Source organism: Muntiacus reevesi, chromosome 7, assembly GCF_963930625.1.
Source record: "Muntiacus reevesi chromosome 7, mMunRee1.1, whole genome shotgun sequence".
NCBI lineage: Eukaryota > Metazoa > Chordata > Mammalia > Artiodactyla > Cervidae > Muntiacus > Muntiacus reevesi.
The window spans coordinates 81,647,200-81,669,456 of NC_089255.1; the positions used below are offsets into that span (position 1 = coordinate 81,647,200).

Consider the following 22,257-nt stretch of genomic DNA (forward strand, 5'->3'; position numbering starts at 1 on the left):
ACAAAATAACAACTATCACCTCATTGAGCTATTTTTACACTAACTCATTTGGAAAGACCCTGATGCTGGGAAAGATTGAGGGCAGGAGGAGAAGGGGACGACAGAGGATGAGATGGTTGGGTAGCATCACCGACTCAATGGACATGAGTTTGAGCAAGCTCCGGGAGTTGGTGATGAACAGAGAGGCCTGGTGTGCTGCAGTCCATGGGGTTGCAAAGAGTCGGACATGACTGAGCGAATGAACTGAACTGAAGGAGAGTAAGATCACAGAGTTAGTAAGATGCTAGGCCCGTTAGTTGTGGGATGGTGTGGAAAAATAAGTATATACACAAATAATATACAAGCAAAACAGCACAGTGCACATTCTAAAAGAAAAGACCTAAGATTTGTTGTTGTTCAGTCGCTCAGGGTCTTTCCCAACGAGTCGATTCTCCGCATCCGCATCCGTTGACCAAAGTATTGCAATTCAGCTTCAGATAATTAGCTGGTGTGAACTACTCAACAAAGTGATAAAGCTCAATGCCACTCCTCTGGCTATTAGCTTGGCAGACTCCACAGTGAAGTGCCAGGTGCCTGCAAGGGCAACACTCGTACAGCCCACGCAGCCCAAGCCAAAGAGACCTTGAGACGCAGAATTAGGGAATTCTTTCGCAGCATAAAGTTCCCGTGAGTCTGCTTTCGCTCTTGCTTTCAAATGCAGGCCACTGATTGGCAAGACTCGCGGCCCTCCAAACGACACAGCAGCTGCTCCTCCGCATTGGACGCTTAGTCTGCCAATAAGCTGGCTTCCGCTAGAGAATCTCTAACCGGTTTCTAACTTTCTTCGCAGCCGTCTTCCGTTGATCCCATATCTGAAAAAGGTGCAAAATGTTGGCCTCCTCTCAGGCTCTCCTGAGCCACTTTGGATTCTGCCGATGGGGCCCGGCGCGCTGGGTGCAGCTGGCAGGACCTCTAAAGCTGAGGATTGGTAACCCAGTCTCTTGGACCACTGTCCGGTTGGTGACGACCTTGACGCTGGAGCCGGCGGGCCGCTGCCGCTGGGACGAGCCGGTGCGCATCGCTGTCCGCGGCCTGGCGCCGGGGCAGCCGGTGACGCTGCGCGCGTCTCTGCGCGACGAGAGGGGCGCGCTCTTCAGGGCCCACGCGCGCTACTGCGCCGACGCCGCCGGCATGCTGGACCTGCAGCGCGCGCCCGCGCTGGGCGGCAGCTTCGCGGGGCTCGAGCCCATGGGGCTCTTCTGGGCTCTGGAGCCCGAGAAGCCCTTGCTGCGCCTGGTGAAGCGGGACGTGCAGACGCCCTTCGTCGTGGAGCTGGAGGTGCTCGACGGTCACGAGCCCGCGACCCAGCGACTTCTGGGCCGGGCGGTGCACGAGCGCGACTTCCTGGCGCCCGGGGTGCGGCGCGAGCCGGTGCGCGCGGGCCGGGTGCGCGCCACGCTCTTCCTGCCGCCAGGTGAGCCGCCAGCATCCTTGTTTATCTATGTGAGAGAGGAAGGTAATAAGTAGGTAGCTCATAACATTCGGAAGGTCCGTGGGGCCTGAAACAGGAATGGAGGAGGCAGCAGATGATGGGATGGTTAGATAGCGTCACCCACTCAATGGATGTGAAGTTGAGCAAACTCCGGGAGAAGGTGGGTTTCCCAGGTGGCGCTAGTGGCAAAGAGCCTGCCTGCCAATGCAAGAAACTGAGAGATGCGGGTTTGATCCCTGGGTTGGAAAGATCCCCTGGAGGAGGGCATGGCAATTCACTCCAGTCGTCTTGCCTGGAGAATCCCCATGGACAGAGAAGCCTGGCGGGCTACAGTCCATGGGGTCGCAAAGAGCCAGTTACGGCTTAACAACCGAACAACAAAAACAGCATGAAGGAGGGTCTCTTGCTATCCACCAGAGATCTTCTGAACTATCAGTTAATTTTACCGTTTCATAAAATGCAGCCGGCCAATGAAAAAGTAAAAACAAACAAACAAACAAAAAACACCAAAAAAACCTTATTAGGAATCAAGGAAATGCGAAACAATACTACACACTACATTAAACATCCTCAAAATTTAGAAGTCTAACATTACCAGTGTTTGACCAGTATGTGGAAGAAAAGGAACTCGTGTACACTGCTAAAAAACAAACAGTTATTCATCTACTCTTTCTTAAATCTTAATACTGTGGAAGTTAGAAGCAAAGTTGTAGAACTGAAAAACTTTAGAAAGAAAACTTTAAGGCTCAAGAATCTGCCTGCCAATGCAGGAGACATGGGTTTGACCCCTAGTTTGGGAAGATCCCACATGCTGCAGAGCAGCTAAGTCTGTGTACCACCACTATTGACCCTGTGCTGTGGAGATTGGGAACCTGAGCCCTGGCACCACTACTCCTGAAGCCCACACCCCGCAGAGACGCTCAGCAACGAGGGAAGGCGCTGAAATGAGAAGTCCTTGCACCACAGCCGGAGAGTAGCCCTGGCTCGCTGCAACTAGAGAAAAGTCGGAGCAGAAACAAAGACCCGGCCTAGTCAATAAACAAATAAAATTAGAACAATATAAAGTACTTGCCTTATAGTTATTCCTTAAAATTTGTACCTTATATACAAATTTTTAATGTAAATAGTGAAAAGGTGAAATAACTAGAATCCTACACAGTAGGTAGCTTTTTGGGCCTAGGATAACACATTTGAGATTTACTCTTTTTGCTCCATATGTTGGTAGCTGCTGCTTCTTGTGTCTTAAGAAAAGTTTCCCATTAAACAGATGTGCCAATTTGTTATTTCATTTGTCTTTTGGAGGATATTTGAGTTCCAAGACTTTGGAATCACTGAAAACACACATCTAAGTTTTTGTGTGACCACAAATTTTGATTTTTCTTGGGCAAATACTTGGGAGTGAGATTGCTGGGTCATAAGTTATGTTTGACTTTATAAAGTATGTTTAACTTTATAAGAAGTTGCTCAGTTTTTTCTCAAAGTGATTGTATCAGTGTGCATCCCCACTGTTGCCCTTAAAAATAAAAGGTAGTTACTTGGCTAGTAAAAAATTTGTTAATTTGGAAATAACAGAGAATTACAATTTGGGATAAGCAAGACATGACAAAAACCATAGGCAAACCCAACAAGCCAAGAAGAGGGAAGTTATTTAATAGAGAAAAAGGAGGAAGGTGGGAGGAGTTGTTTTGAACAAAAGTCCATTGGCAAAAAGTGACAGTTTAGGGTGATGGTGGTTTCTCACTGGCTGAATTCTTGGGGTAGTCAGTTTCTTGGAGGGGATGCAATGTACATCTTTTTTTGTTGGGACCTGTGACTGATGATTCTTTCCTGTTAATGATTCTTCTGTTGTGATGTGTAATTGACAATCCTTCCTAAAATTGATGTGGAGTGGTACTGCTGAGAGCTCCCCTTCTGTCCTCCAGATCCATTATGTGGTTCCCTTTTATTAATTTTCACACTACCGGCAATGTGTAAAGCATCCAGTTGTTCCACATCCTCACTAGCATTTGGCATTGTCAGTTTGGGAGGGGGTGCAGAAGAGGGCAGTGATTTTGCTGTTTTCATTGTAACTGGTTTTTTGAAGTATTTATTTATTTATTTCACTACACTGGATCTTAGTTGCAGCCCGTGGGATCTTCACTGTGTCATTCAGGATCTCTCCTTGCGGTGCATGGACTCTCTAGTTGTTGCTCTTGGGCTCAGTACTTGCAGTACATGGACTTAGTAGTTGTGGTGTGGGGGCTTACTTGCTCCTCAGTATGTGTGGTTATAGTTCCCCGGCCCATGATGGGACCCTGTCCCCTGAATGCAAGGCAGATTCTTCGCCACTGGACCACCAGGTAAGTCCCATCTGTAACTTATTTTTTTAATCTTTTTGTTTTCGTTTTTTTGGTTGTACTGGGTCTTCCTTGCTGCTTTGTTGCTTCCTCTAGTTGCGTTGAGCGGGGACGACACTTCATTGTGGTGCTCGAACTTCTCCTTGTGGAGACTTCTCTTGTGGAGCACAAGCTCTAGGGTGCTTGGGCTTCAGTGGTTGTAGCACTCGGGCTTAGTAGTTGCAGCGGCATGCAGGCTTTAGGACGTGAAGACTTCAGTAGTTGCAGCACTCGGGCCCTAGGGGGTGGGCTTAGTAGCTGTGGCACAGGGGCTCAGCTGCTCTGTGGCCTGTGAGATCTTCCCGGACCAGGGATGGAATCAGTGTCCCCTGCATTGGCACTGGCAGGCGGATTCTTATCCACTATACCACCGGAGAAGTCCTGTAACTGACTTTTGCTCACAAAAATAGTACATGCTCTTTGTAAAGCTGTGTGGCTTTGAGGCCCTGGGTATAGAGGGGAATGTGGGTTTAGCCTGTGCCACAGTCTGGACCTTTGAAGACCTGAGTTGTTTAGCATTTCTGATTGTCAACAGAAAACTCTGACATCTCCAAATAGGCAAAAATGGCTTTTGCCACCACTAAAAAGAGTTTCAAGTATCCTTTAGTCTTGTGTTTTCTTTCTTTTCAAGAACCCGGGCCCTTTCCTGGGATTGTGGACATTTTGGGAGCTGGAGGTGGCCTTCTGGAATATCGAGCTAGTCTGCTGGCTGGGAAGGGTTTTGCTGTGATGGCGCTGGCTTATTACAACTATGAGGACCTCCCCAAGAGCATGGAGAACCTCCACCTGGAGTACTTTGAAGAAGCTGTGAACTACCTGCTTAATCACCCTCAGGTTGGAACTTCTCTAGTTTCATGTTCTACATATCAGTTCTCCTTCTCTGAAAGTCTCTTGGTTTTCACAGAATTTGACCAAATTCTTGACAGCCATTCTCTGCCCCCAACACACACTACCTTTCATAGTCACTTTTCCCAGAGAGTTTCCATGCAATTAGATATTACTGCTGGGTTTCCTGCTGGTAAAGTTGTCCTGGTTGAAATTATGGAATTTTATATTCCAGTATTTTGTAGTATTTCATTACAAGCCCAAACACATTGAGAACCCTGGATTTGACCCAGGAAGTTGAGGAAAAGGGGAAGGAGATCACTGTCTCCAGTTTAAATGTTTGTGTTTAACAAACCTCTCCTTAATGTGACCATCTGAGAGCATAGTATTCAGTTTTAAGGAGGTACCTGGTGGCAAAGAACCTGGCTAATAGGAAATAGAGGTTTGGGATATCAGAAGAATAGAAGATGAACCTTGCTTATTTTATAATTCAATCAGTGTTCAAGGTGAATAGAACCACTGGAGCTCTTAGAAAAGGTGGTGGGGTGTATTGGAACCAGCACAATATGTTTGATAGAGAAAAGTTAAATGTGAGATTTCATTTTTCCACTTAACTAGCTTTATGACCTTGGGGCCTGTTTCTTCCTCTCAAAAACTGAGATGACAATAATATCCCATTTCCAGTGTCTTTATGAGAAATGAATGGTTGAAATCAGTTAAGGGTGCCCTTGTAGAAACCATGACAAAAAAAAAAAAAAGACTGCTGTTCGAAGGTCAATCAAAAGGCCATTTATAACAGAAGTGTTTGGCGGTTGACAAGAGCAGTGCTTATGGAATAGGGCAAATTACCCTGGAGGGGACTGAGTAGTGAATGAAGAAATAAAATAACTTCAAAGATTCCCACAAGTTTTTCTGTGAAGGGATTAGAAACTAGGTCAGAGTGGATTTGAGGTCAAGAGACTGTTAAAATGCAAGAGGTACTAGAACTAAAATTTACCTAGAGTTAAAGTGTAAGAGGTACACCGATGGGGATGAGCCAGTAGAGAAGAAAGTTACAAAGAAAAGAGAGAGGAAGTCATTGCAGGAGCAGAGTCACTGAGGATGAGAGTGGATGAGATCCCAAGGACAAGCAGAGGGGTGGCCTTGGAGAAGAACAGAGCTACTTAGGAAACAGGAGGGAAGCAGGGAGCTTGCTTCATGTGGAACTAATCACACTTGGAAGGGGAAATGAGGACAAGTTCCTTCCTGATAGCTTCTGTTTTCTCCATGAAGCAGGATGGGATGAAAGTGATGGGGAATAAGGCTTAAAGGGGCTTACAGATGTAGGAGACAAAGTGAAACGGTCTTTAAGAGAAGTGGAAAGCAAACATCAGTGATGCGTGGCAGGACTAAGGACCAGTATGGGTGTTTATTTGAAATTTGTGGTCATGACATGAAAGTAAGTTGTGTCAACACAAGTGTGTATTTTTTTCTGTAGCAGTGTTCATATGCACAAATGCAGGCCCCGAGGAAGTGAATTATAAGTGCATTTAACTGAGGTTAGAACTTTTTCAGGCAAGTATGAGCAATTAAAGTAGTTAACAGTGTTTGCAGGAAAGTAGAAATAATGATGAAGCTTGAAATCTAAGCTGGATGAGGTGGGAAGTGAGAACATGAGAAGGTACTGATGGTGAAGAAATGGTGGTCAGAGTCTCAAAGAGGTAGCAGTGGGCACCACTAGAATGGCTAGACTGGAGGTAAACAGGAGGGTGATTAGAGAGTAGAATGCTTGAAGCTGAGATCTTGGAGATGATATACTTACTGATGACAGTTTAGGTTATGACAATGGGAGTGTGTATCTTCAGTGGGAGAGAGAAAGAGATCACTGGAGGTTTGGAGGTCAAGTGACTGTGAGGCCAAAGTATTCAGTTGTCATCCACTTGGTTGTTGAAGACACCAGGAATGGTGATGGAGAAATTGTGGAAAGCAAGTACAGAGGAAGGATAGGCCAGTATGCCAAGGCTGCAAACCTTGATAACTGGGAGAGCCCAGATTCAGGCTCAGTTCCCCGACTCTCAAGTCCAGGCACTACTGGCCACACTGTGCTGTTCATGGACTCATTCTCCTTTTCCCTTTGACCTTTTCTCAGGTGAAGGGTCCAGGAGTTGGGCTGCTTGGGATTTCAAAAGGAGGCGAGCTCTGCCTCTCCATGGCTTCCTTCCTGAAGGGCATCACTGCGGCTGTCATAATCAATGGCTCTGTGGCTCGTGTCGGTGGAAACTTACACTACAAAGGTGAGATTCTGCCGCCTGTGGGTTTGAACCAAAATCGAGTCAAGATAACTAAAGATGGCTTTGTAGACATTGTGGAAGTCCTGAACAGCCCTTTGGAAGGACCTGACCAGAAGAGCTTCATTCCTGTGGAAAGGGCTGAGTGCCCCTTCCTGTTTCTTGTGGGTCAGGATGATCACAACTGGAAGAGTGAATTCTATGCTAATGAAGCCTCTAAACGCTTGCAGGCCCATGGGAAGGCAAAACCCCAGGTCATCTGTTACCCAGGGACGGGACATTACATTGAACCTCCCTACTTCCCCCTGTGCCCGGCTTCCCTGCACACCTTAGTGGGCACTCCTGTCATCTGGGGGGGGGAGCCCAGGGCTCATGCCAGGGCCCAGGTAGATGCTTGGCAGCAGCTCCAGACTTTCTTCCATAAACACCTGAGTGGGGAAAAGGGGACAATTCCAGCCAAGCTGTGATCTTTTATGCTAATCTATCCTGGCAATAACTGCCACATTAGTGTATATGTGTAGTTTTTTCTTTTCTATAATTACATTTTCCCCCTTCAATGTTAAAGTGAACTCATTGAGAATTTTTCAAGACTTTTATAAATTCCATACTTTTTCAGTTGTTTGGGAAGAGAATGATTCTACAGACACCACAGCAGGTGGAGAAAGCATACCCTTTAAAACCTAACAACACATAACTGACAAGGCTTTAGTTCTGAAAGGAAGAATAATACCTGGTATACAATTGCTGCTGGGTAGTTTCTTGAATCAATTATATTTGAATTTGTATAATAATTTGTTAATAAGTGATTCTGCTATATATGTATAAAAATAATATAAAATATCAAAAATATTATCAGACTGAGTGTCTCCTTTAAGAATGAAAGTGAACATTTTAGCTGTAAATTACTAGCTAGATTACTACTTAGTAGTAGTTTTTCTTCTGTCCCACTGTGAGGCAGGTGTCATCTCCATTTTACAGATGAAGAAACCAAGACTCAGAAAAATTTTTGCATGGTGTCTGTAGAGCTGAGGCTCAGTATCCCCACATCCAGTTTCTTCTCTCTTTGTTAAGCTCATCCATGCTCTCTGCAGGGTAACAGCCCCAGCCACAGGGAAAAGAAGTGGCTCTTCTTTCTTCTCCCTAAGTTTTCAGTGGATTTCCTGGAATTGAAGTGTGAGGGTAGGGGTGGTTTCATGGCACTAATGTTGAAAGTGTAGATCTGGAACCATGTTTAAACTGTGACTTTAACCTAGTGGTATAGATTTGCAGGAGCTGACAGGCAACTCAAAATGCCTACACCCCTTCCCTTGAATTGTAACAATGTGTGTGTGATTTGCCCTCCTCCTTCCTCCTTTCTATCTTTATATCTCTCTTTCCACCACTTTCTGTAAATAGCATCTTCTTTGACAGTTGAAGAAATCTCCAGTTAACCAAGCTGGAGAATCCAGCTTCTCTAGAAATTCTGGGGCTGACATGACTGATAAAAAGCAAAAGCATCAGAGACTTGGCAGCTAATGAATGACCAAGTCAAATCTATAGACCATGTATGTCAAATGGCACAAAGATGGTTTCCTCTTCAAATTATTTTGCAATGGAGGAGGTAAGAAAAGGGGGAATACAGATGCCACAGGCATGCCTTATGCAGGGGACCAGTGAAACTACCTAGTATTGAGTAGAAAATTAGAAAAGAATTCAGAGAGATATGACTTTTGATATGGGTCTTAACTGATTGGATTTCTTTATTTTTTCTGAATCTAAAGTAATAAAAATTCATAGGAAACTTGGAAAATAGAGACAGTTATTCAGTAGAAAAGGAGTTGCATATAATCCATTTACTAGCAGATAGTGCACTTTGGAAAACTCAGCAGTGGCCACAAGACTGGAAAAGGTCAGTTTTCATTCCAATCCCAAAGAAAGGCAATGCCAAAGAATGTTCAAACTACTACACATTTGCACTCATCTCACCTGCTGGCAAAGTAATGCTCAAAATTCTCCAAGCTAGGCTTCAACAGTATGTGAACTGAGAAATTCCAGATGTTCAAGCTGGATTTAGAAAAGGCAGAGGAACCAGAGATCAAATTGCCAACATCCACTGGATCATAGATAAAACAAGTAGAATTCCAGAAAAACATCTACTTCTGCTTCATTGATTATGGTAAAGCCTTTGACTGTGTGGATCACAACAAACTGGGGAAAATTCTTAAAGAGATAGGAATACCAGACCACCTTACCTGCCTCCTGAGAAACCCGTATGTAGGTCAAGAAGAAACAGAATCAGACATGGAACAACAGACTGGTTCCAAATTGGGGAAGTGTGAGGCTGCCAGGGTTAATACCATGACAGGTGGCCTGGACCTAAGTTTTAGCTTCCCCAGAAATGGTAAGATTCCCTACCCCCATCAGGTAACCTGGAGCCAGCCAATCAATATGCGCCCAGTAAGAAACAAAGGGAGAGCTGAAAAGCCCGCGAACGCCCAGGTTTGAAAAAAGCCTGCGAAAGTTTGTACCAATAAAATTGCTTTGGAAACATGTAACCAATCCGCTTAAGCCAGCTACTAACCGCTTATGCATACCTTATAAATTTGGGTAACCGCCTCTGCTCAGGGCTTTCTGACCCTGCACCACTGTGATGGTTGCGGCAGAAAGCCCTGGCTCGAGTCAGTAATAAACTTCCCTTTTTTTGCGAGTTGCATTGTCTTGGAAGCCTTCTCTCTTCCCGCTCGGGGATTCGGACATTGGGCATAACAGAAGGGGTATCAAGTATCAAAAGTATACATCAAGGCTGTATACTGTTACCCTGCTTATTTAACTTCTATGAAGAGTACGTCATGCAAAATGCCGAGCTGCATGAAGCACAAGCTGGAATCAAGATTGCCAGGAGAAAGATCAATAACCTCGGATATGCAGATGACACCACCCTTATGGCAGAAAATGAACAGGAACTAAAGAGCCTCTTGATGAAAGTGAAAGAGGAGAGCAAAAAAGTTGGCTTAATACTCAACATTCAGTAAATGAAGATCATGGCATCTGGTCCCATCACTTCATGGCAAATAGTGGGGAAACAATGAAAATAGAGACTTTATTTTCTTGGGCTCCAAAATCACTGCAGATGGTGACTGCAGTCATGAAATTAAAAGATGCTTGCTGCTTGGAAGGAAAGTTATGACAAACCTAGACAGCATATTAAAAAGCAGAGACATTACTTTGCCAACAAAGGTCCGTCTAGTCAAAGCTATGGTTTTTCTAGTAGTCATGTATGGATGTGAGTGTTGAACCATAAAGAAAGCTGAGCAGCAAAGAATTGATGCTTTTGAACTGTGATCCATGAGAGTCCCTTGGACTGCAAGGAGATCCAATCAGTCCATCCTAAAGGAAACCAGTCCTGAGTGTTCATTGGAAAGACTGATGCTGAAGCTGAAACTCCAATACTTTGGCCACGTGATGCAGAGAGCTGACTCATTTGGAAAGACCCTGATGCTGGGAAAGATTGAAGGCGGGAGTGAAAGGTTGTTGCTGAACCATGAAAGACACTGGGATTCTTGGCCTCTGGAGGAGAAGAACTCAATCCAGGACCAGAGATGAGGCTTGATGGCTCAGAACTCTCGTGTAGTAAAGTTTTATTAAAGTATAAAAGAGATAGAGAAAGCTTCTGATGTGGACATCAGAAGGGGGCAGAAAGAGTACCCCCCCCCCCCAGTCGTTAGCTGGATGTTATATAGCTACTAGCAGTCTGCTAATTAAAGAAAGGAAATGTCTCAAAACTCAGAGAATGGCACGAGGTAAATCATCCCGAAAAGATTGACATGAATCTTGAAGAAAGGCAGATTACCATACAAATATATAGTTTCATTAACATAGATTAGGAGAACAATGTATGAGTGTAACATACTGGTTTGTCAAGTTGGTTCTGAGCCTAAATCTGAGCCTTTAGGTGGAACTGACTTGAAGATAGAATCTAGAGTAAATGCAGAGTACATTAACATAGCTCAAGACAAACATTTCCATAAGAAAAATGCATTGGCTAGCTCAAGGTTTGAGAAAAGTTAAGTTCAGGTAGAACCAGGTGTCATTATAGCAACACAGAATTTTAAAAGAAACCTCTTTTTAAATCTGTATAGAGAAGGGGGGGAAATATAACACTTCTTTGTTTCCTCCTGCTGCTTAAGAGAGAGAGAAAAAATGTCTGATGCTTGCAGCCTATTTCCTCCATTTGGAGACCCCTGGCCTTCCTGCCTGTTACCCTCTTAGGAGGAGAAGGGGACGACAGAGGATGAGATGGTCGGATGGCATCACTGACTCAATGGACATGAGTTTGGGCAAGCTGCAGGAGTTGGTGATGGACAGGGAGGCCTGGCCTGCTGCAGTCCATGGGGTCGCAAAGAGTCGTACATGACTGAGTGAACTGAACTGAACTGAACTGAAGAAATAACTTACAGATTTCCTACAATGATGTATGTATTTAAACTACTCAGAAACTGACAGAAGTAAGATAAACAATAAATGAAGATATAGAAGATATGAACTATATAAATAACTAACTTGATTAGATAGAGTCATAGAAAGAAAGTAGGAAGCTTTGTTTCCAATAGACAGATAGTACATCTTTTCAGTTCAGTTCAGTTCATTCGCTCAGTCATGTCAAACTCTTTGCGACCCCATGGACTGCAGCATGCCAAGATTCCCTGTCCATCACCAACTCCCAGAGTTTACTCAAACTCATGTCCATTGAGTCAGGGATGCCATCCAACCATCTTATCTTCTGTTGTCCCCTTCTCCTCCTGCAGTCAATCTTTCCCAGCATCAGGGTCTTTTCAAATGAATCAGCTCTTCGCATCACGTGGCCAAAGCATTAGAATTTCAGCTTCAACATCAGTCCTTCCAATGAACACTCAGGACTGATCTCCTTTAGGATGGACTGGTTGGATCTCCTTGCAGTCCAAGGGACTCTCAAGAGCCTTCTCCAGCACCACAGTTCAAAAGCATCAATTCTTTGGTGCTTACCTTTCTTTATAGTCCAACTCTCACATCTATACATGACTACTGGAAAAACCATGGCCTTGACTAAATGGACCTTTGTTGGCAAAGTAATGTCTCTGCTTTTTAATATGCTGTCTAGGTTGGTCATAACTTTCCTTCTAAGGAGTAAGCATCTTTTAATTTCATGGCTGCAATCACCATCTGCAGTGATTTGGGATCCCCACCCCCCAAAAAAAACCTGCCACTGTTTCCACTGTTTCTATCTTCTTTTCAAATACTGTTAAATATTTATAAAAGTTGAGAATGTTCAGAACATTAAGAAGTAATAAAGTACCAAGAGTAGTGTTGACTGAAAAATCCAAACCTGAAAGTTGAGAATTGTGTTTTATTTGATGGACAAAACTGAGGACTTGGGCCTGGGATACAGCCTCTCAACTCTGAGACTGTTCCAAAGAGGTAAGGGAGGAGCCAGGTTACATAGGGTTTCCCTAGTGTCTTAGTTGGTAAAGAATCTGCCTGCAATGAAGGAGAAGACGTGGGTTCAATCCCTGAGTTGGGAAGATCCCCTGGAGAAGGGAATGGCAACCCATTCTAGTATTCTTGCCTGGAGAATTCCATGGACAGAGGAGCCTGGTGGGCTACAGTCCATGGGGGTCACAAAGAGTTGGATACGACTGATCAGCTAACATTTTCACTTTCTTTCTTTCAGGTTATGTAGGGGTTTTGCAACAATGACCAGGCAGTTGGGAACATCAAAACACTACTTTTAAAGAAAACTAGGTATCTCAAGTTAATAAATTAAGTACACTTTTGTGTTTAGGAAGATACATGAGTCTGGGCATATTGAAATAATTCCTTTGATATATACCTTAGCTACCTAGGGCCAGTATCCTGGTTTTTCCCATTCTGAGTCCCCCCAGGATGCACCTCAGGGGAAGCCTGTCTGTCTCCATTCTGAATTCCCTCAGTGTCAGCCTCAGGTGTGGCTGTACTGGCCTAATGCCTGGATCATCCTTTGTTTACTGATATGGCAGGCAATATTTTTCATTCACAGTAGAAATGATGCAGACTATATTTTTTAAATACAGTTGGAGTAAAATAGAAATTTATAAGAAATTTAACAGAGAGAGTAAAAGTGAAATTTAAACACATTGGAAAACATAGGGTTGATAATATCTCTATCTTTCAAAGTCATAGATTTAGTTGAAATTTGATGGAACAAGAAATAAACGCACATGCTATTTAAAATTACAAAATTAACCAACAGAATAACAAAAAATAATAATACATCTATCAACACCTGGAGGAAGAAGAAAGAGTAAGTTGAATGTTCATGAGTCAGTAAATAACTACAAAATGCAAAAATTAAGAAATAAAGAAACATACATAATATTTAATACAATGAAGGTAACCATAAAAGCAAGCGAAAATAGAGATAGTTAAAAGAGGCTGTTTGAAGAACATGGGACTTTTTTATAGGGCAGTGGTGCAAAACCAGACTGCTGATTTGCATTTTAAGTTTTTTCCCACCCTTATACTTATTACTGTGCAGAAATTGCATTCTAAGTCACTTCAGTCATGTCTGACTCTTTGTGATGCTATGGGCCGTAACCTGCCTGGCTCCTCTCTTCATGGGATTCTCCAGGCATGAATACTTGGGTGGGTTGCCATGCCCTCCTGTTGAGGATCTTCCTGACCCAGAGATCGAACCCGCATCTTATGTCTCCTGCATTGGCAGGTAGGTTGTTAACCACTAGCACTACCAGGAAGGCCTATCTGGGGAAAAAGTTAAAATTTTCAATTTATACAAAAGCTGTTTCCAAACAACTTAGATTAAAAAGGAGTCATAGAAATTAAAAACTATTAAGAGGTCATGATGAAATAATATGTAAAACATGTTTGACCCTTGAGCAACACAGGTGTGAACTGCACAGGTCCACCTACATGTGAACTTTTTTCTTTTTTTGAACTTAAAAAAAAATATGTACTACAGTACTTCACCAGCTGCTGTTGCTTGAATACATGGAAGTGAACACAGATACAGAGGGAAAACTATTAAGTTACACTTGGATTTTAACTGTATGCAGGGTCAGTGCCCCAGCCCCTGAAGTGTTCAAGGGTCAATAGTTCTTCCACATGGGTTTGCAAAGAGTCAGACACGACTGAGCAACTAACACTTTCTTGCACATAATACTACGTATTATAAGTAATCTAGAGATAATTTAAACTATATGAGAGGGTTTTCATAGGTGATATGCAAACACTACTCCATTTTATATAAGGGACTTAAGTATCTGTAGATTTTGGTATTGTCTGGGGTCCTGAAACAAATCCGATAGTGAGGTAAAACTGTATTCTAAGGTCTCTCTCATATTGAGAGAAAGGTAAAGAAACTGTCCACGCTGTTAACATTTCAAGAGTAACGATTCTTTCCAAAAATTTTACCTTTTCAAAAATTCAAGAGTAACTACTAAAATAAACAATGTTTAATTCACAAATGAATAGAAAAGAACACAGAAAAAAAGGAAAAACTTACTAAATCCACGAGAAGGCAAGGGACTTCCCTGGTGGTCCAGTGGTTAAGAATTCACTTTCCAATGCAGGGGACACAGGTTTGATCCTTGGTGGGGATCGAAGCCTGTGTGCAACAACTATTCAAGCACGTGTATCTACAGCCCGGTTCCACAATAAGAGAAGCCACCTCAAGGAGAAGCCTGCGCACTGCAACGAGAGAGTAGCCTCTGCTTGCCACAACTAGAGAAAAGCCAGCAAGCAGCAGTGAAGACTCAGCACAGCCAAAAATAAATAAATAAATATTTTTAAAAGGAATAGCAGGTTCACACGCCCACTTACATGCTTTCTTCAACATCTGGAAACAAAACCTAGCTGGAAGCACTCAGATCTGGGGGAAAGTGGCAGCTGGAGGGAGAGTAGACTATCATTTCCCATTGCAGACTTTTCAATATTGCTTACGTCTGTTTTTCAAAGTACATATTTCTGTCCTTCAAAAAGAATTGATTTTTCCTTACAGAGCAATTTAGAAGCACTGTGCAAACCTATGGCAATTATCTGGAGACCATGAGAAACAGCTGGAGAAGGAAATGGCAACCCGCTCCAGTATTCTTGCCTGGAACATTCGAAGGGCAAGGGAGCCTGGCAGGCTACAGTCCATGGGGTCACAAAGAGTCCGACACAACGGAGCGACTGAGCACACGTGAGGAACAAAACACAGATGTGCTCAATCTCTGGGTACTATGAAATTAAACATGACATTTTGCTTCCTAGTATTCTTCAAAGCCTTTCACATACACTGTCATCTTTGATCCCCATATAGGAGACATTCATCATGTTAAACACAAGAACTCTTAAACCCCAAACGATATAAAATTACTTGAGACTACAGAACTAGTCAGTGATGAAGTCATGGCTAGAATTCTAATATATTTCACCCCAATGCTGCTGCTCACTGTTGAGTTCCACATTTGGAGTCTGTCAAGGCTCTGACAGAGATTAATCCTCAGCAGCTTGACATTCTCCAAGTCTCAGGTTCCTCCTCTAGAATATTTGAAAAATACTCCCAGTGTTTTACAGACTTGTTAAATTGTGAATGTAAAACACACAATTTAATAAGATGAATCAATTTAACAAGAGTAGCCACTACTCTTTAGCAACGGCGTACCCTGGAGAAAGAAAGGGCAACCTACTCTAAGATTCTTGGCTGGAGAATCCCACCGACAGTCTGTACAGTTGCAAGGAATCAGACATGACTGAAGCGACTTAGTGCACACAGTCATTACTACACTATATATAAATTGTAGTAAATATAAAATACATCTTTGGACATTATATCTGTATTGCTTCCAGGGTCACATTCAAAACGTTGACCGTTAGTGTCTACAAAGACTGAATGTTCTCATTCTCTATGATACGGCAATTTCAATCTTTGGTATTCACTTCATGGTAATGAAGCACTATATCTAAGAATCCCAAGCTGGGAATTATCAAATGCCTATATGGGCTTCCCTGGTGGCTCAGAGGTTAAAGCATCTGCCTGCAATGCAGGAGATCTGGGTTCCATCCCTGGGGCGGGAAGATCCCCTGGAGAAGAAAATGGCAACTCACTCCAGTATTCTTGCCTGGAGAATCCCATGGATGGAGAAGCCTGGTGGGCTACAGTCCACGGGGTCCCAAAGAGTTAGACACGACTGAGTGACTTAACTAACTATAGTCAGTAAAATTTGACAAATACTTTTATGATTACAAAATGCAATACTATTTGGCAGTGATCACGGAAAATCTACAACTGCTCCAAACAGTATCCAACAGTAATCTCAAAAACATAATGTGAGAATAAAATCAGACACTAAAGAAGGCAGACTGAAGGATTCATCACCATAAAATAAGAGTTGGGAAAAACCAACCCGTTTTATTGGACTCAGAGTACCTTGGGGAGGGGAAAGCGACTAGAGTAGACAGGAGGGTGGCTTCTGGAGTGCTGGTAGTGATGTTTCTGAATCCCTGTGCTTGGTTACTCAACTAAGCACGTTCGGGTTTTGTAATTTATTGAACTGTACACTTAAGATTTACGCACGTTTTTGGTATGTACGTTATAATTCATTAAAAGTTTTAAGTTGCAAAAAAAAAAAAAGTTTTAAGTTGCCCTTTTCTATGGAGGGGCTACAAGTCTTGGAATTCTGTCTACAGTCACTCAGCTCTGGTTTCACCATGAATCAATTACCCGCAGCGAGTGCGGGAGGTTTGAGGCTGAAAAGAGGCGTCCGCGGGCGGGTGCGGCACCGCACGGGTCTGCAGGACATTCCCGTGCGACCCGCCGGGAAAACGACTTTTAGTCAGGCAAGTTGCCGGCTAGAGGAGGTACATGGACCGGAAGCGCCAGGACGACTCCGGGGGCGCCTCAGCCTTTGACCGCTCCCGGCGCCAGGCGCCGCCTGACCTCATCGGTCCACTGGGCGCGCACAGCCGGCCTGGGATGGGACACCGGAAGCGACCTGAGCTTTCACATTCAGGGTGTGGGCTGCGACTGTGCCTCTGGAATGACAGTGACCGTGACGCTGGAGCCGGCGGGCCGCTGCCGCTGGGACGAGCCCGTGCGCATCGCTGTCCGCGGCCTGGCGCCGGGGCAGCCGGTGACGCTGCGCGCGTCTCTGCGCGACGAGAGGGGCGCGCTCTTCAGGGCCCACGCGCGCTACTGCGCCGACGCCGCCGGCCTGCTGGACCTGGAGCGCGCGCCCGCGCTGGGCGGCAGCTTCGCGGGGCTCGAGCCCATGGGGCTCTTCTGGGCTCTGGAGCCCGAGAAGCCTTTTTGGCGATTTCTGAAGCGGGATGTGCAGACGCCCTTCGCCGTGGAGCTGGAGGTGTTCGACGGTCACGAGCCCGAGACCCAGCGACTTCTGGGCCGGGCGGTGCACGAGCGCGACTTCCTGGCGCCCGGGGTGCGGCGCGAGCCGGTGCGCGCGGGCCGGGTGCGCGCCACGCTCTTCCTGCCGCCAGGTGAGCTTGGGGTGCTGGGGCCTGGCGAGCGTGTTCTCCAGGCCGTCTTGGTTTGTGATACCGCTTCCCAGGAAGGGTGGCTTGGGATCAGGGTCAGAGAAGAGGATGTTGACTAAATCAGTGACCTCACAGCCACAATGGAGGTTTTTGATTTGTTCTGCACTCTGCTATGCAGTTTCCTTGCATTATCTCATTTAACATCTGTATCCCAAAGAGGTGGATACTGTTAGTATGCAGATTGAAAAAAAAAAAAAAAAAAGAAAGGACTGGATGGGGTTCGTAAGGTTCACTTTGCCATTAATAATTAGTCTACAGATCTCTATAGGCTTCAGCTCCGTAGACCTTAACACAATATGATGGAACCTATTACCAGAACACTCTTCTCTAGTGTCCTGCTTACACTGGGCCGCTTATCCACTTTTTCATGCTCCTCTCTACCACAAATCACTTTTCGGACTTCACTGTCTTCCTTACCTAAAGCCTCACTGAATACCTCTTTTTCTTTTCTCTGGTCAAGTGACATTTGAAATATAAGTATACACACACACAGAGTCGTGTTGATGCAACACAATACAAAAGTTTTCTTGCAAGATTATTAACTTGGTTATTCTTCCCTACAACTACAGATTCTTAGATCCTTTGAGATAATTTGTTATAAAGTAATATGGAGGATAAACACATCGATAAATTATCATATATTTTCCTTGGACTCCTTTCCCTAAAAGGAACTTGTAACCCTTTTCAATAATGACTCAGGGAACTGTTATCTTTCTTTTGAGTCACAGGAACTGACTAATAGTTTAGAAAGATCTCTAAAAGGAAAGCAGGATGGAAAAAATAAAAATTTTTTTAAAAATAATAAAAAAAATAAAAATAAAAGGAAAGCAGGCTCTTTTTTAAAAATTGAAGTGTAGTTGATATACAATGTATTCATTTCTGCTATACTCCAAAGTGACTAAATTATACATACATACATATATATATATATATATATATATATATATATATATATTCTTTTCCATTACAGTTTATCACAGGGTATTGAATACAGTTCCCTGTGCTATATGGTAAGACCTTGTTATTTATCCATTCTCTATATATTAGTTTGCCTCTGCTAACCCCAAACTCCCACTCCATCCCTTTGCAACACACCCTCCCTCTTGGCAACCATAAGTCTGTTCTCTACATCTGTGAGTATGTTTCTGTTTTGTCGATAAGTTCATTTGTGTCATATTTTAGATTCTACATATCAGTGTATCATATGGTACTTGTCTTTCTCTTCCTGACTTAGTTCACTTAGTGTGACAATCTCTAGGTCCATCCATGTTGCTGTAAACGTTGGTTCATTCTTTTTTATGGCTGGGTAGTATTCCATTGCATATATATACCACATCTTCTGTATCCATTCATCTGTCAGTGAACATTTAGCTTGTTTCCTTGTCTTGGTTGTCGTGAACAGTGCTGCTATGAACATAGGGATTCATATATATTTTTGATTTATAGTTTTTTCCTGGTATATGCCCAGGAGTGGGATTGTTGGATCATATGGCAACTCTATTTTTAGTGTTTTGAGAACCTCCATTACTATTTTCCATAGTGGCTACACCAACTTATATTCCCACCAACAGTGTAGGAGGGTTCCCTTTTGTCCACACCCTCTCCAGCACTTATTTGTAGATTTTTTAATGATGGTCATTCTGACTCATGTGAGGTGAGTATCTCATTGTAATTTTGATTTGCATTTCTCTAATAATTAGTGATGTTGAGCATGGAAAGCAAATTCATTAAATTACATAAATTTCCCCTTTGTAATATTACTGTCTCTAGGATCTGGACCTTTCCCAGGGATCATTGACATCTTCGGTATTGGAGGAGGCCTTTTGGAATATCGGGCCAGTCTTTTGGCTGGCCATGGCTTTGCCACATTGGCTCTAGCTTATTATGACTTTGATGATCTTCCCAAGAAATTTGACGTGATACACCTGGAATATTTTGAAGAAGCCTTATGCTACATGCTCCAGCACACCCAGGTTCTCCTACTGTTCTTTATCCTTCTCTTCAGAACCACCTCCAGAGGGCTGTCCCTGTGCACTCACCTGTGCCTGGTGCATGGGTATTGCTCTGCTCTTCTTTCAGAGATTGCTTTTGGAGACTTCCTTGGTTTTAGTGCCTAAAGCACCTAAAGCACCATCCCCTTTTTATGTCAGATGGGTTAATAATGCAGAATTCACTGTAAAAGTCATGTGAAATTTTATTTCAAGGAATTAATGCAGAATTCAATGTAAAATTCATGGGAAATCTTATTTCAAGGAATTAGGTAGTGATATGAAAATTCCTTTTGAGAGAAAGTGGAGATTCTAATTTTTTCGCTTTGAATGCTTTTTAATATTTTTCTGACAGCAGGGTATGTTCTCAGATGATCTAAACTTGTCCACCCATTTCAGAACCTAAGAGCTACTTAATTGGACTCTGCAGTCCTACTTTGTTTCTATTAAGTTAACCATTTTTCAGTATATGTTTAGAAGTGGTCTGATAATGATTCACTTCTTGTAACAGAATTTGGTTTCACAGACTTAGATACCTAAGAACATAAGGCTCTGAACTTGCCAGGCTCCTTGACTCAGCATTCTCTAGTGTCTGACTCTCTGGAAGTTTGCAAACAATCCTGGTGGCTCAGTCAAGTAAAGAATCTGTCTGCAATGCAGGTAGACCCAGGTTTGACCTCTGGGTGGGGAAGATTCCTTGGGGAAGGAAGTGGTCACCCTCTCCAGTATTCTTGCCTGGAGAATCCCATGGACAGAGGAGCCTGGCAGGCTACAGTCCTTAGTGACTAAGCCATCATCCCAGATTTACCATTGAATTTGTTTGCCACATGTCCAGCAAGATAGTCTTTATATGGGAAGAAACTCCTCTGTGAACTGAGGTTGAGTGTCTTGTGGCCAGTTCACAAATTAGAGCTAGCAGCATCTCTAGTTGCATTTAGAAAATGTTTTTCTCTTGGGTAAGTTCTTGACTCTTATCTCCTTTTCTTCCAGATAAAGGGCCCACGCATTGGGCTTCTGGGCATTTCTTTAGGGGCTGATATTTGTCTCTCCATGGCCTCATTTTTGAAGAACATCTCAGCCACGGTTTCCATCAATGGATCTGGGTTCAGTGGACACAGAGTCATACACTACAAGGACAGCAACATTCCACCGTTGGGCCATGACCTGAGGCGAGTGAAGGTAGCTTTCTCAGGCCTCCTAGACATTGTGGATATAAGGAATGATATTGTAAGGGGGTGCGAGAACCCCTGCATGATTCCAATAGAGAAGGCTCAGGGGCCCATCCTCTTCATTGTTGGTCAGGATGACCATAACTGGAGGAGTGAGTTTTATGCCCAGATAGCCTCGGAACGGTTACAGGCCCATGGAAAGGAAAAACCCCAGATCATCTCTTATCCTGGGGCTGGGCACTACATTGAGCCTCCTTATTTCCCCATGTGCCCAGCTTCTTTGCACAAATTATTGGACAAACCTGTAATGTGGGGTGGGGAGCCCAGGGCCCATTCTAAGGCCCAGGTAGATGCTTGGAAGCAAATTCTAACCTTCTTCACCAGACACCTTGGACCTTCCCCCAAATTGTAATGCACTGCTCTGTTACTGACAGGAGAGAGATTCAAGATTGGATTTTAGTGTTTAATAGTCTTATCTGAATCGTTTGTCCCCTGGACAACACTAAATTCATGTCATTGGTATCAATGACATATTTTAGGTAACTTTGTGGAGTTTTATTTCATTATGAATTTTTCTAATCTAACACATGCCTATTGTTGAAGATTCAATAGAGGTATATAATACAAAATAGTAAAAAGTATCCATACTTTTAAAATTTGTGTTTTCATCTAGATTTTTTTACTTAGCATTTTTAGTCACAGAACTACTGGGTTACTTTTTCCATCACTGGGAGAGAATGGTCATTCAGTGTTTGCCAGTGGTTCAATTACAGATAACAGTAGAATTTTCATTGGCTAAAGTATACACAGAGGTGTTGATAGAAGGAAAGCCAGACTGACCTTTTTCTCATGGAGATTAAAGAGGAATTCCCTGGGAGGAGGAGTTGTGGTAAGAAGGGGAGCACCAGGGGCTTCCTTCGTGGTCAGTTTAAGAATCCACCTTTCAATGGCAGAACACCATTTTGATCCCTGATCCAGGAAGATCCCACGTGCCTGGGGCAACTAAGTCCATGTGCCACAACTACTGAAGCCTGCAAACCTAGAGCTCTTGATCCATAACAGGAGAGGCTACTGCAATGAGAAGTCCACATACTGCAAATAGAGAGTAGCCCTCGCTCACTACAGAAAGTCCATGCCCAGCAACAAAGACCCAGCACAACCAAAAAATAATAAAAATAAAAAAAGAAGGGGAACATCTGACTCTAGAATAGTTTAGTCAAAACTCTATTCCAAAGGTGAGTCATTCAGTTCAGTTCAGTTGCTCAGTTGTGTCCGATTCTTTGCGACCCCATGGACTGCGGCACACCAGGCTTCCTTGTCCATCAGAAACTCCTGAAGGATGCTCACATTCACCGTCCATCCAACCATCTCATCCCCTGTCATCCTCTTCTCCTCCTCCCTTCAATCTTTCCTAGCATCAGGGTCTTTTTCAGTGAGTCGGCTCTTTGCATCAGGTGAACAGAGTATTGGAGCTTCAGCTTCAGCATCAGTCCTTCCAAAGTCATCAGTCCAAAGGTGAGTGACTATGACCTATTTTCCTTCCTGCTTCCTGGTTCTGAGAACAAACTTTGGAAACTCATACTCTGACATTCCTAGAGGCATCATCACTTTCCCTGA

General features: G+C 43.6%; 2 protein-coding genes across 3 annotated transcripts in view; both read left to right on the top strand.

The window, feature by feature from the left end:
* The first annotated feature begins 291 nt into the window (after positions 1 to 291).
* Positions 292 to 22,257, top strand: part of LOC136171495 (acyl-coenzyme A thioesterase 1-like) — a 61,014-nt gene continuing 39,048 nt past the window's right edge. Inside the window, exons 1-3 of one of the 2 annotated variants that reach the window (XM_065940131.1) lie at positions 292 to 1,453; positions 4,478 to 4,680; positions 6,800 to 6,944. In XM_065940131.1, the coding sequence (XP_065796203.1) occupies positions 868 to 1,453; positions 4,478 to 4,680; positions 6,800 to 6,944 (934 nt within the window). In that variant the 5' untranslated portion in view covers positions 292 to 867. Of the gene's footprint in view, positions 1,454 to 4,477; positions 4,681 to 6,799; positions 6,945 to 20,529; positions 20,651 to 22,257 lie in introns of those variants that run through there. The other variant, XM_065940133.1, reaches the window with a different exon arrangement.
* On the top strand, positions 16,871 to 21,296 carry LOC136171497 (peroxisomal succinyl-coenzyme A thioesterase-like). The gene is made up of 3 exons (XM_065940134.1): positions 16,871 to 17,426; positions 19,254 to 19,456; positions 20,462 to 21,296. Exons 1-3 carry the CDS (start codon positions 16,970 to 16,972, stop codon positions 21,050 to 21,052), a joined length of 1,251 nt encoding a protein of 416 aa, XP_065796206.1. The 5' UTR covers positions 16,871 to 16,969; the 3' UTR covers positions 21,053 to 21,296.

Coding starts and splice junctions, on each gene's coding strand:
- LOC136171497 (XM_065940134.1), top strand. CDS start 16,970: ATGACAGTGACCGTGACGCTGGAGCCGGCGGGCCGCTGCCGCTGGGAC. Junction 17,427..19,253: donor CACGCTCTTCCTGCCGCCAG/GTGAGCTTGGGG, acceptor TACTGTCTCTAG/GATCTGGACCTTTCCCAGGG. Junction 19,457..20,461: donor ACATGCTCCAGCACACCCAG/GTTCTCCTACTG, acceptor CTTTTCTTCCAG/ATAAAGGGCCCACGCATTGG.